Below are 13,632 nucleotides of genomic sequence, written 5' to 3'. Positions count from 1 at the left end.
GACCTTGTGCCAGCCAGGTTTTGTCCACTGGACATATGGGGACACCTAGTGTCATACCTTTATGCTCACACCCACCAAAGCCAGACTGCCTCTCCCGCGCTACCTGCTGGCACTCCGCCCGCGGCGGCCGCCGGTGAAGGTCAGCCCTTTAGATCGTCTTATTCCCTTTCCGGCCCACTCTCTCTCCCACAATTTGTCTAATGTTTGTCCACTGTTGCTCACTGTCCTGATGTGCATAAGTAACGTCTACTTAGCAGTTCTACTCTGATGGTCTGTGTTATTGGCCTTTCTTTACATCCTCAAACGTTGCTCTGTATAAGGTGCTCTGATTTGATGCGAGATTGTAATGTGACTGTGCTATTTTGTCAATAAAGGTACTTGAAAATTAAAAAAAAACAATTTGAAAAAAACAGTTGAGCAAACTTCAGTATGATGGAACGAACTTTGCATTGAAAACTGTGGCTGTCCATAAAGGACTGCCAATTTCAATGTTTGGCTTATGAATGCACCGTCAAGCGAAACCTAAAAATCCATGTATGTTAAAGACTGCCTCTTCTCATCGGTGCTGCTGCCAGAGTATAATACAATACATTACCTAGTTATCTAAAACAATTTAATAGCATTACAATTGCATGTGCGTGTCCCTGAAATTTCAAGCTTAAGCAGCTGGACAAAAACAAAATGATCAGTGTTATGTGAAGGATAAGCATTTTTTGGGGGAAAGCACACCATTTCTGCCCAATAAAATAGGACCTCCCGACTACCAACCTTTGGGCAGAGCCAAAGACCCTCTCCTGGTGATTCTCACATAGTTGTCTGGTGACAGTTGCACTGTCAAGCCATACCATAAAAACATCTAATGCTTTCTGGTGAAGAGACTGGAAACATATGGTGTGGATGTCTATGAAGCACATTCTAAGCTGCATGACATACTTGTTCTTGTTGTCATCTCTGTATTCTTCTTTCAGTCCCATTATTGACTCTCTGAAAAATTCTAGGTAAATTGGTTGTTCTGAATCAACTTCTGTGTACTATGCTCGTGTCCTTCCTTCTAAGTTACCATAATACGATTGACATAATACTCTTCTCCACAGTTTGTGTGGCTCAACGAGGCCAGGAGACAATTATACTGGGAAACCAGAGGCTAAGGAAGAGGTGATGAAAATAGTGCAAAAGGCAGTGAATCTGCAAAACTACATTAACACAGACAGTTGCATAAACCAAAAAAAATATTTTATTGTAGTAAAAAGCAATTACTGACCCCTTCAAACGGCACCCCTTTTTCATCTCTATCATAAGATAAATCATCTTTGAAAGTGCAGATTGTAATCTATGAGGTGATGTTTTCAATTCAGGCTCATCAGAGCCAAGTGCACAATGCATAAGAGCTATACAATGAATAATGCCATGATTTATAAAACACTAAAACCTTTACATCAAAACATTTTTATCAACACCCTAACGTACTGTAATTCCATGTGTTCATGTATTTGTTTCTTTTTCAGTCTGGCTTGTGGGACCATACAGTTAAGCGCCCATTTGTCTCCCTTTGCAGACCCTGACCCTCAAATACAGATTGAGATTTTAAGTTAATTTCTAATCTTTTTGTGTTCAGCGGATTTGCTGTGGTACTAGGCACTGCTTGCAGAGCTGCGATGATGGGATCCATTCGATAGGCAGTGCCCGTCTCACTGCGACGGATGTGCGGTGCAGACTCCTCAATACTCATCATGTATAAACTTGGCTATTGTGCTTAGCTGGATATTGGACGTTCCCTCATATATGGAACCTAAAAAATGACAGAAGCAAAAGAACAGTTCATTCTTTTAGAGGAAGTGCAAGGAGAAAGAAAAAATGCATACAGGTAATTGTGTCAATCTTAAACAATGGAGACTGCCAAACTCAGACATTCAGGCTTCGAGAACTCCCACTTAGCTCACTAATCGCAATTCTGAGTACACATGTCATCAAAATGTGGCTTATCTGCTGCAAGAAAACTGGCTTTGTGGAAGGGAGTTACTATTGGGAATGTAACCACTTCACAACAGTGGTGACACCTGACACTTGCACATTGAAACATGCACCATGCCTAAAGCTCACTTAATGATCATCCAACAAGTCACCACAAGATGGCCAAATATGATCAAAAACCTGTTCGGTAAGACTGCAACGTGGGAATTCAAGGTGAAATATGTTGCTCTTTGGTGGAACTCTGAGGCATGTATCCCAAAAAATGGATCTTCCCATCGCAGCATAGTGCAGACTTAGTGCTGTATGCCACAGGTGTGACAAGCCATACATAGATAAAATACAGTAACATGAAAGTAATATGCGAAGCAGTCACTGACCTCACATCTGCAGCTTATCATATCATCTAGAGCAATGCCCTGAGCCAGAAAAATACACAATTGATTGTTAAGTGTAGAGTAGTGGCAAAAACCAAGCTCAATTGCAATAGCAGGGTTTCATCTACCTCACCTAATAAAGTACAGTTGCCTTACAAAACTACCCAAGGAACAAACTCCACTAAACTCTGGTGGAAATCAAGATGTGATCGAAGCAACAGAGGAACATCTCTAACTTAGATACAACTTGTGTGCCTCACAAGAAACTTCAAACAAATAACAATGCCGGAATTAACAAAAATAAGGCTAAAATCCTCACTGACGTACAAAAAGTATTGTTAGTCAAGAGTGGCACAATAAACAATCATCCATAGTTGGAAGAGAAGTTCCAAACCACAATGCAAAATACGCTATGTAAAATAAAGAAGACAACATTGAGGAATGATTAATGGGTAAAGAACTCAGATCTACAATTTAACTAATAAATGGCAGAATACTGAAGCCCTAAGATGGTGATCAAAAGCACTCAAAACAGGCTGTAGACTATGCAGTGGTTGTTAATCTTTTGACTTCTGTGGACCCCCACTGAATCATTACCGTAACCAAGGGAACTCCATTGAATCATTATTGTAATCCAGTGACCCATTACCAGTCATTACTTAAAGTAGCAGACCCTGCCGTAAGCATTTTCAATAATTTCTACCTTAAAAGACTAAAACAACAGAAACTAGCACTCAAATTAATTCAAACAAATTCAATTGAGGCCACTCATTGTCTTTAATATATTCTGTGTTAAAAACTGCTCTCACACATCAGTCTGAGGGTAGGAACTTAATTTTTAGCCTTCAATTTAACAGAACGTTTGGCATTTTCCATTTTTATATTTTGTCTCTTTGCTAATACACACTTTAATCTGTTAATATTATTTATTTTTCTAAGATGCCGTGGACCGTTTGAGTTGACTGTGCAGACCCCCCCCAGGGGTCCCCGGACCACAGTTCATGAACTACTGGACTATGCAATGAGATATTATACACATACATTTGATCCCATCACTAGCTCCCACAATGGAAAGATGTTTGACAGGCCTCGTGGAATGCCCAATCCCTCCCCGCATGACGGGGCCCGGACCCTTGCTCCTCCTGGGTCCTAACCAAGAACTATCCCGGCCGCCCACCGGAACAACCCACGGCCCGTCCCCGACGGAACTCCCGCTCCTGAACACCCCGGTATCGGCTGGCCCGGGCCCCCTCCAGGACCACTGCCCCCGGCCCAGCCGCCATTTTGGACACTACACGACAAGGCAGCGTGGCCTGGGATCGACCCTAACCCCGGGCCTGGCCAGGCCCCGACATCGAGGCACCACCATCCCCCCAGGGGGTGAAGAGACCACTTGGCAGGTCAATGGGAGAAGGAGCGTCAATGGCTCCCCTCCGCCAGGTGTTGATCGCCCCCAGCCTCCCCGGGCGCTGGCTCCACCCCCCTGCTGGGTGTCTGGACTCCCTCATCCCGGACCTCCCGACCTCCAAGTGCGAGGGTCCGGACATCAAAGGGCGCCAGACCTATAACTGGGGCAGCTCCAGAGTAGGAAGGCAGTTGTATCCTGGAGTCGAGAGACACCGAGAGGAACTCATCCTTGGAGGCCTGCTGGCGCTGCCGCGGCTCCTTCTCGTGAACCACCTTCCAGGCCTGCTGGCGCTGCCCTCTTCCTCGTGAAACCATCTTCGTAGCCTGCTGGCGCTGCTGCGGCCCTCATCATCGTAAACCATCTTCGTAGCCTGCTGGCGCTGCCGCGGCCCTCTTCCTCGTGAAACCATCTTCGTAGCCTGCTGGCGCTGCCGCGGCCCTCATCATCGTAAACCATCTTCGTAGCCTGCTGGCGCTGCCGCGGCCCTCATCATCGTAAACCACCTTCGTAGCCTGCTGGCGCTGCCGCGGCCCTCATCATCGTAAACCATCTTCGTAGCCTGCTGGCGCTGCCGCGGCCCATCCTTGCGAAACCTCAAGCTTGAGGACTGTGAGCTCCATCTCCTGCTGCTCCCGTACCGGACCGGTACTAAGACTGTCCCGCTACCCCTTTTCCCCAAAAGAGACTAGAATTGGCAGGATCCTCGTATCCTGGTCCCGCTGTACCGTTCATTACTTTGCCTCAAGATTTCTATATAAAGTGTGCCGAACTCATCTCTGTGTGGTGTCCATCTGTGGGGGGGAAGTTACTTGTCTGTACGATCACCGGAGAGGGCCCTCACCAGAGGCCTCTCCCCCCGCACTCGGCCGACCCTCCGGGTCGCCGTCTAACATTGGTGGCCAGCGGCGCGATTCGAGCCGACGCATAATCGTACAGAGAGTAACTCACCCCATGACACACAGCCACCATGACGACAAAGGAGAGTGGAACAACGAAAAAGTTCCTGATGGAGAAACTAGAAGAATACAGCCACAAGGAACTAAAACAATTCTGTATAGAACTGGGCATTGCTACCACAGGACTGAGCACGAAAGATGACCTCAAACACGCCTTGGAGTCTTGGGCGGAGACGGAAACGCCCTTACCCCAAAACCAAAGCCTCGAGACCACTGAAACAAGCACCGCTCCTATAGAGGAAAGAAGACCGGGCCTCTCGTCCGAAGAGGCCCGAGAACGGGAGAAGAGCCGGCTCCACGAATTGGAACTGGCTCGACTTCGCTTAGATGGAGAACTCAAGTTGGCAGAACAAAAAATAACACTAGAACACTTACGACTCCGAGAGGAGCGAGAAGAGAAAAAGAGTCAGAGGGAGCTGGAAGAGAAAAGACTAGCATACGAGCATGAGCGCAACTTGAAGGAGCTAGAAATTCGACGGCAAAACAAAGACCTCGGAGCCTCCGGGCACCAGAGCCCCCCTGTCCCTACGGACCCCAAGGTCCACATCCCCAAGGATGTCGTCGGAGAATATTACCGGAACGATGATATCCAGCAATGGTTTAAAGCTTACGAAGTAGCAATGACCTCCCACCGGATCCCACGGAGCGACTGGGGAGCCGGGTTATGGGGGAGGTTTGTCAACGAAGGACGAGACGCCCTGCTGCAACTCCCTGACCATCAGATGACGTCCTACGACCACATGAAGGGCCGCCCTCCTCACTCGATATGGGCTCACGCCCGAGATGTACCGCCAGAGGTTCCGCGACTGCAAACGAATCCCGGGTACAACTTGGGTGGAGTACGTGAACTTTTTTAGCAGAGCCTTCGAGGGGTGGATCAAGGGCAGCCAGGTGACCACTTACGAGCAGCTATTTGACGTTATTGTATGGGAGCACCTCTCCAATAACTGCTTCGTCGAGCTCAGGCAGCACCTCCTTGACAGTAAACGGACTGACCCTCGGAAACTCGCCCTCGAAGCAGACCGATGGGAGAGCACACGAGTTCCTCGAAGCTGGCCCAGTGACCAGAACAGGACCTCCCAAGGGCTCCATCGCCCCCCGAGGGGGAGGAGGAGGCCAGGGTCGGGGCAGAGACACCGTCCCGGTGGCCACCACCAGCAACACCCCGCCCCCGGCCGGAAGAGGAAGCCCTCCGACGCGACCAGGGTTCCGCGCCAACGTTACTTGCCACCGATGCCAACGACCCGGCCACTACGCAAATGATCCCAACTGCCCGAAGAACCAGAGTCCCATGCCCCGCCAGGTCGCTGCCGCCGCCCTGGGGGAGGAACAGGCCCAAGAAGACGCTGAAGAATACGAGCCAGACCAGCCCGAGTGGGAACCCGCCGCCATGTCCCTGGTCTGTCTAGGGGAAAGAGACCTGGTTCCACGGGCGCCCCTTCCCGCCAACACGCAGAAGTACAGCCAGTGGGTCAACATTAATGGACACCAGGCTGAAGCCCTCCGCGACACCGGGGCCAGTGTGACCGCAGTCCGCTGCCATCTGGTGACACCGGACCAGATCTTACCAAATGTACTTTGCCCAGTAAGGTCAGCCGACAACTCCGAAAGCCTGTGTCAGATAGCCTGCGTCCCCTTTGAGTGGGGAGGGGTATCCGGCATGCTAAAAGTGACTGTCCGCGACGATGCCCCAGTAGACTGCCTCCTGGGGAACGACCTTGAAAGTTCCCCCTGGTCAGCCGTTGAGCGAAGGGAGCACCTGGGGATGCTGGGCCTCCCTGAATGGGTCTGCGTGACGACCCGGTCCATGTCCGCCCGCGCCACCTCCAGCCCTGAAGAACCAGAATGGCCGGAACCCCCTCCGCCGATCGTCACCGAAGGAGCAGCCCCGGAGCCCAGTTCCCCGGAGTCCAGCGAAGAAGGACTTGATCGGCTCCGGGACCTCCCAGAGCTGGCCCAGTGGCGTCAAGAGGGTGGCCCTACTCAGGAACAATTCCGACAGGAGCAGAGAACGTGTCCCTCCCTCGAGGGACTCCGACAGCAAGCCCTCACCCAGAACGCAGGAGACACCTCGGGGGCCCACTGGATTTATTGGGACAATGACCTGCTCTACAGTGAGCAAAAGATTGCCGAGTTAGGGACCAGCCGGGTGCTGGCGGTCCCCCTCCGCTTCAGAGACTTCCTCTTGTACCTGGCACACGATGTGCCTCTTGCCGGACACCTGGGGCAGGACAAAACATACAGCTGCCTGGTGACCCACTTCTACTGGCCAAAGATGCGGAACGACGTAGCGAACCACTGCCGGGCCTGCCCAACCTGCCAGGCCAGCGGGAAGAGAGGCCGAAAACTCAAAGCACCCCTGCAGCCTTTTCCCATCGTCACCACCCCGTTTGAACGGGTGGGAATAGACATTGTGGGGCCCCTGGAGCCCCGGACAGCACAAGGACACCGCTTCATCCTGGTCCTGGTGGATCACGCCACCCGCTATCCCAAGGCCATTCCTCTTCGGACCGTGACGGCGCCCGTGGTGGGCCGGGCCCTGATGGGGATCTTCTCGCGGGTGGGCTTCCCTCGGGAAGTCGTCAGTGACAGGGGCACGAACTTTATCTCCAAATACATGAAGTCCCTATGGCAACAGTGTGGGGTCTCCTACAAATTCACGACCCCCTATCACCCGCAAGGAAATGGGCTGGTAGAGCGGTTTAACCGCACCCTCAAGGGGATGATCATGGGTCTGGAGGAACCCCTACGTCGCCAATGGGACGTGCTGCTCCCGTGCCTCCTGTTCGCTTACAGGGAAGTCCCCCAGAAATCCTTGGGCTTCAGTCCGTTCGAACTACTGTATGGACACCCCGTCCGGGGCCCCCTCAGCCTGGTCAAAGAAGGGTGGGAGGTGGCCTCTCAGAAGACTCCTCCGGATGTATACAAGTACCTCCTAACCCTCCGTAACCAGACCCGGCGATTTAGGGAACTTGCCAAGGCCAACCTTGAAGCCAGTCAAGAAGACATGAAGAGATGGTATGATCAGCATGCCTCCTCCATCGAGTTCGAGCCGGGACAACAGGTCTGGGTGATGTCCCCGGTTGAACCCTGCGCCCTACAGGACAAATGGATGGGGCCCTTCAAAGTAGTCGAGCGCAAGGGTCCAGTCACCTACCTGATCGACATGGAGTCACCCCGAAACCCCCTCCGGGTCCTCCACGCCAATAGACTCAAACCCCACTTTGTGCGCTCGGAGCTTAGCCTCCTGATGGCTACCGACAGTGGGACTGAAGAAGAATCCGAGCCCCTCCCTGACCTGCTGAAAACGCTCGAAAAGGACGGCTCCGTGGACGGAGTCAGACTCTCCGAGGCCTTGTCCCCAGAGCAACGCCAGGACTGTCGAGACCTGCTGCTCCAATTTTCCAACCTGTTTTCCCTCATCCCAGGGGTCACCCCCTGGTGCCTTCACGACGTGGATACCGGGGATAGCCCCCCTATTCGACACAGGGCATACCGGGTGCCGGATCGAGTACGCGCCTGTATCCAGACCGAAGTCTGCAAAATGCTGGCTCTGTGAGTGATTGAGCCATCCGACAGCCCCTGGGCCAGCCCGGTCGTGCTGGTCCCCAAGGCCGCCGCCCCGGGCGTCGCCCCCGAGCTCAGGTTCTGCGTGGACTATCGGGGCGTGAACGCCGTCACCAGGACCGACGCTCATCCCATCCCCCGGGCAGATGAGTTGATTGACCGCATGGGGGCCGCCCGCTACCTGAGCATCTTCGACTTAACAGCGGGCTACTGGCAGATCGGCCTCACCCCCGGGGCCCAAGAGCGATCCGCCTTCTCTACCCCGGATGGCCACTACCACTTCAAAGTGATGCCATTCGGTATGAAAAACGCCCCAGCCACCTTCCAGAGACTCGTGAACCAGGTACTGGCGGGCCTCGAGGAATTCAGCGCCGCCTATCTGGACGATATTGCTGTGTACAGTCGCCACTGGGCGGAACACCTCCACCACCTCCAGGAGGTCCTGAACGCCCTCCGGCAGGCCGGGCTTACCATCAAGGCCAGCAAGTGCCAGATTGGCCAAGGGTCCGTGACCTACCGGGGACACCAAGTGGGAAGCGGCCTGGTGGCCCCCCTCCAGCTCAAGATCGCTGCCATCCAGGCCTGTGAACCTCCAGTCACCCAAACAGAGGTCCGAGCCTTCTTGAGGCTCACCGGGTACTACCGGCGTTTTGTAAAAGACTATGGCAGCATTGTGGGGCCCCTCACAGAACTCACATCCAAGAAGAACCCCAAAACAGTCAACTGGACTCCTGAATGTCAGGCGGCTTTTGAGAAATTGAAGTCCGCCATGTGCACCGCCCCCGTGCTCCAGGCCCCCGACTACAGCCGGGAGTTCATAGTACAGACGGACACCTCAGATCATGGCGTGGGGGCCGTCCTCTCCCAACTCAACACCGAGGGAGTTGACCAACCAGTGGCCTTATCAGCCGACGCCTGCTGGCCCGAGAGCAGCGCTGGAGCACCATCGAACGGGAGGCCTTTGCCGTGGTGTGGGCCCTCAAGAAGCTCCGGCCCTACCTCTTCGGTACCCACTTTCGGGTGCAAATGGATCACCGACCCCTGCAATGGCTGATGCAGATGAGGGGAGAGAACCCAAAGCTGCTGCGCTGGTCCATCTCCCTGCAGGGGATGGACTTCACTGTGGAGCATCGTCCAGGCCAAGACCACGCCAACGCGGACGGCCTGTCACGCTTCTTCCGCCTCGGCGAGGAGAGTACCCAAGAGGATGGGTGACTCTCCCTGCCTTCAGCTGGGGGGGACGCATGTTGGACAGGCCTCGTGGAAGGCCCGATCCCTCCCCGCATGACAGGGCCCGGACCCTTGCTCCTCCTGGGTCCTAACCAAGAACTATCCCGGCCACCCACCGGAACAACCCACGGCCCGTCCCCGACGGAACTCCCGCTCCTGAACACCCCGGTATCGGCTGGCCCGGGCCCCCTCCAGGACCACTGCCCCCGGTCCAGCCGCCATTTTGGACACTACACGACAAGGCCGCGTGGCCTGGGATCGACCCTAACCCCGGGCCTGGCCAGGCCCCGACATCGACATCGAGGCACCACCATCACCCCAGGGTGTGAAGAGACCACTTGGCAGGTCAATGGGAGAAGGCGCGTCGATGGCTCCCCTCCGCCAGGTGTTGATCGCCCCCAGCCTCCCCGGGCGCTGGCTCCACCCCCCTGCTGGGTGTCTGGACTCCCTCATCCCGGACCTCCCGACCTCCAAATGCGAGGGTCCGGACATCAAAGGGCGCCAGACCTATAACTGGGGCAGCTCCAGAGCAGGAAGGCAGTTGTATCCTGGAGTCGAGAGACACCGAGAGGATCTCATCCTTGGAGGGTGCTGGCGCTGCCGCGGCTCCTTCTCGTGAACCACCTTCCAGGCCTGCTGGCGCTGCCGCGGCCCTCTTCCTCGTGAAACCATCTTCGTAGCCTGCTGGCGCTGCCCGCGGCCCTCATCATCGTAAACCATCTTCGTAGCCTGCTGGCGCTGCCGCAGCCCTCTTCCTTGTGAAACCATCTTCGTAGCCTGCTGGCGCTGCCGCGGCCCTCATCATCGTAAACCATCTTCGTAGCCTGCTGGCGCTGCCGCGGCCCTCATCATCGTAAACCACCTTCGTAGCCTGCTGGCGCTGCCGCGGCCCTCATCATCGTAAACCATCTTCGTAGCCTGCTGGCGCTGCCGCGGCCCATCCTTGCGAAACCTCAAGCTTGAGGACTGTGAGCTTCATCTCCTGCTGCTCCCGTACCGGACCAGTACTAAGACTGTCCCGCTACCCCTTTTACCCAAAAGAGACTAGAATTGGCAGGATCCTCGTATCCTGGTCCCGCTGTACCGTTCATTACTTTGCCTCAAGATTTCTATATAAAGTGTGCCGAACTCATCTCTGTGTGGTGTCCATCTGTGGGGGGGAAGTTACTTGTCTGTACGATTACCGGAGAGGGCCCTCACCAGAGGCCTCTCCCCCGCACTCGGCCGACCCTCCGGGTCGCCGTCTAACAAAAGACAATGGGGTTACTGTGTTTACTTAGCCTTCAAAGCTTCATTGCAACTCAAGTGGTAATATCAAATAAGCCTTCGCCATGGGTTATTTACATTTATGGGTAAGGTAATTCTAGGAAGCCCGAACAGATTTTGCTTCGAGCAAAAATACACTTTTCAACAAACAACTTCGAAGAAAACACCAACTAACCATCAGTTACAAATAGTGGCAAAAAACAAAACTACGAGTTATACATAAAAAAATCATCCATCCATACATCCATCCACCCACCCTTTCATCCATCCACCCATCATTTGTCCCCCCACCTTTTCACACATCCATCATTCATATATGCAACCTTTTATCCATCCATACATCAATCCACCCTTTCATCCTCCCATTCATACATCCATCCACCCTTTCATCCTCCCATCCATACATACATACATCCATCCTTCATCCATCCATCCACCCTTTCATCCCCCCATCCATACATCCATCCTTCCATCCATACATCCATCATTCAACCATCCACCCTTTCATCTATCCATTCATCCATCCATTCAACCTTCATTCATCCACCCATCTTTTTACACATCCATCCATCATTCATCCATCCACCCTTTCATTCATCCACCCACCTTTTCACACATCCATCCATCCTTCAGCCTTTCATCCATCCATCCACTCATCATTCAGTCACCCACCTTTTCTGTGCCTCTCTCATGGGGGGGGGGTCAGTATCTCTCTGCGTCGTCGTCCTTCTTCTTTCCCGCTCATGGGAGGGCATCTCTGTGCCTCCCTGCTGGGGGCGGGGGACGTGTCACGGGACCCACAGCTCCAGGTGCGCAACATCCATTGAACTCAAAGGGTTAAACTACAGCCACTTCCCCAGCCCCCCCCCCCCCCTCCAGCTCCCCCCAGCTCGTGTATGTGAGCCCGGCTGAAACCGCTTAAGTGACACACACTCACACCCAAGTACATGACAGGTCTTTAAAAGACCTTTTACTTGTTAATGAGGCATTGATGTTTTTCACACCTCGGTGTGAATTAGGCCTCCGCCGTGAGCACCCTCGATCAGCCGGAAGCCAGGAACTGCACTCTGCAGAATTTGTCTGCGACCCCCTTCCCAGGACTCCACGGCCCCCCTGGGGGTCACGCCCCACAGATTGAAGACCGCTGGGATGTGTCGTATTCGTAAGTTATTCAATCTTTAATTGCAGCTGATTAATCTGCTGCCAACAACTTCGCTGAACAAGTTTTCAATGTACCTGCATAAAAATGAGCAATCCTATGAGGCCTGAATCAATCAGTGGCAAAGAGAGCATATATGAACCCTTCTTATTAAGTCTAACAGTGGCACTTACGCTGTGTCTCAGGCAAAGAATAAACAAACCTCTGGAGGCAGACTCTCTGGTCAGTAAATTGACCGATAAGTAGCTCTCTTAAATAATAAATGAAATAAAGAGAGTGCACAGTCCTCAATCCAGAAGGTAAGTAGCAATTTCTACCTGAGTGTAACAAGAGATGCAAATTGCATGTGGAGCAAACACTAGGAGACATGCAAACTTTAGGAATTATTTTCACTCCTAAAGGTTAAAATCCATGTTTACACAAAGTATTGTGAACAGCAACCATGATATACGCCTAACTAAAGTGTAGCAGCAACAGGTAACCCTACTGGCATTCTTTCCAAAAACTGTAAAGCACAAACCTATAGATTGCTGCAGTTCATCCATCCTTCACAAGGGCAGACAATATGCAGAGACCAGGCTCTTGAGTGCCTGGGCAAGAACATCCTGAAGCTTAACAACGCGGTCAAAAACATTTGCTCGAACACAATAGCTACCTCATCAAGATACCTGCAGAAATGACTGAAACCCTATTTAATGATAAAAAATGACCCATCATAGTAGCTGAGCTGTAAAACACATTCATTGTGACAACGGAACAGAGATCAGGTAGCTAACCAAACAAACTTAAAATTCAGCCTACAAACTAGGTGACCAGTGATGTACCCTAAACACCCTGACATCAAGTTTGTTTGTGGTCTTGCTACTTATAAGAGCGACACTATGAGGACTCCTGAAAGATAAACAGTTTGGAATCGTGAAGGTGTTATGACCCTGCTTCGATAATTTGGGATAGTGGTAACATAGGACGTTAAAAGAATAATAATAAAAAGCCAAATCCAAGAAATGGAGCCGAGTAGATGATATATGGACGCAAAGCACAGCGAATGCTAAATCGTCCAGCCTGCACAAAACTACGACTTCTGTCCTCAGCCAGCCAAGAGAAGGCTGAACTCTCCTTAAAACCAAGTCAGCCTTCAATCTTCGCTCAGTTGACTCTCTTCTGTTTCTGCATGTTTTTGCCAGAGATGAAGCCTTATATGCTGAGGTGTCTCCATCGGCCAAGCTTATATTATGCAGCTGAAGCATGTGAAGTGTAAAATCATGTGGTGTGATATATCACTGTAAAACAAAATTGGTGATGAGTGGGTGAGAATGCAAGTGAGTGATTATGGGCTGTCGTCTAGCTCACATACGCAGCCTGAGACAAAACATTTAATAACCCACCAGTTAGACTTGTTGAATATTTTGAAATAATTCGACAGGTGTTGTAAGGTAAGTGGGTTTCCCATAAGACACAATCTTGTGTCACAAATCATAATAAAAAGTGGATTTTTCATGGAAGATCACCCTGGTTCTTTTTCCTGAGCTCCCACTGGGGAGTGTGCCACTACTTTTTGTTTTCAAGCCATGTGGAGGTGGCCTTACCCCGATTGCTGGTGTGAAATGTTTAAACCCTGCATGGGGCCTTCTTTAAGCTTGGTGTCGAAGGGCAAGACACTACAGAGCAACTTTACTTTCATTTATTTTGCTGCTTTGCCAA

General features: G+C 52.1%; 1 protein-coding gene across 2 annotated transcripts in view; it reads right to left on the bottom strand.

Annotated features, from left to right (window-relative positions):
- Positions 1-1,216: 1,216 nt before the first annotated feature.
- The window catches only part of ACADSB (acyl-CoA dehydrogenase short/branched chain), a 399,459-nt gene continuing 387,043 nt past the window's right edge, over positions 1,217-13,632 (bottom strand). For both annotated transcript variants that reach the window (XM_086922992.1, XM_086922993.1), the window contains one exon: positions 1,217-1,789. In XM_086922992.1, coding sequence (XP_086779118.1) covers positions 1,719-1,789 — 71 coding nt within the window. In that variant the 3' untranslated portion in view covers positions 1,217-1,718. The remainder of the gene's footprint in view (positions 1,790-13,632) is intronic.

The sequence above is a fragment of the Lissotriton vulgaris genome, chromosome 5 (genome assembly GCF_964263255.1).
Source record: "Lissotriton vulgaris chromosome 5, aLisVul1.2, whole genome shotgun sequence".
Lineage (NCBI taxonomy): Eukaryota > Metazoa > Chordata > Amphibia > Caudata > Salamandridae > Lissotriton > Lissotriton vulgaris.
This window is presented reverse-complemented; position numbering and strand designations above follow the sequence as displayed.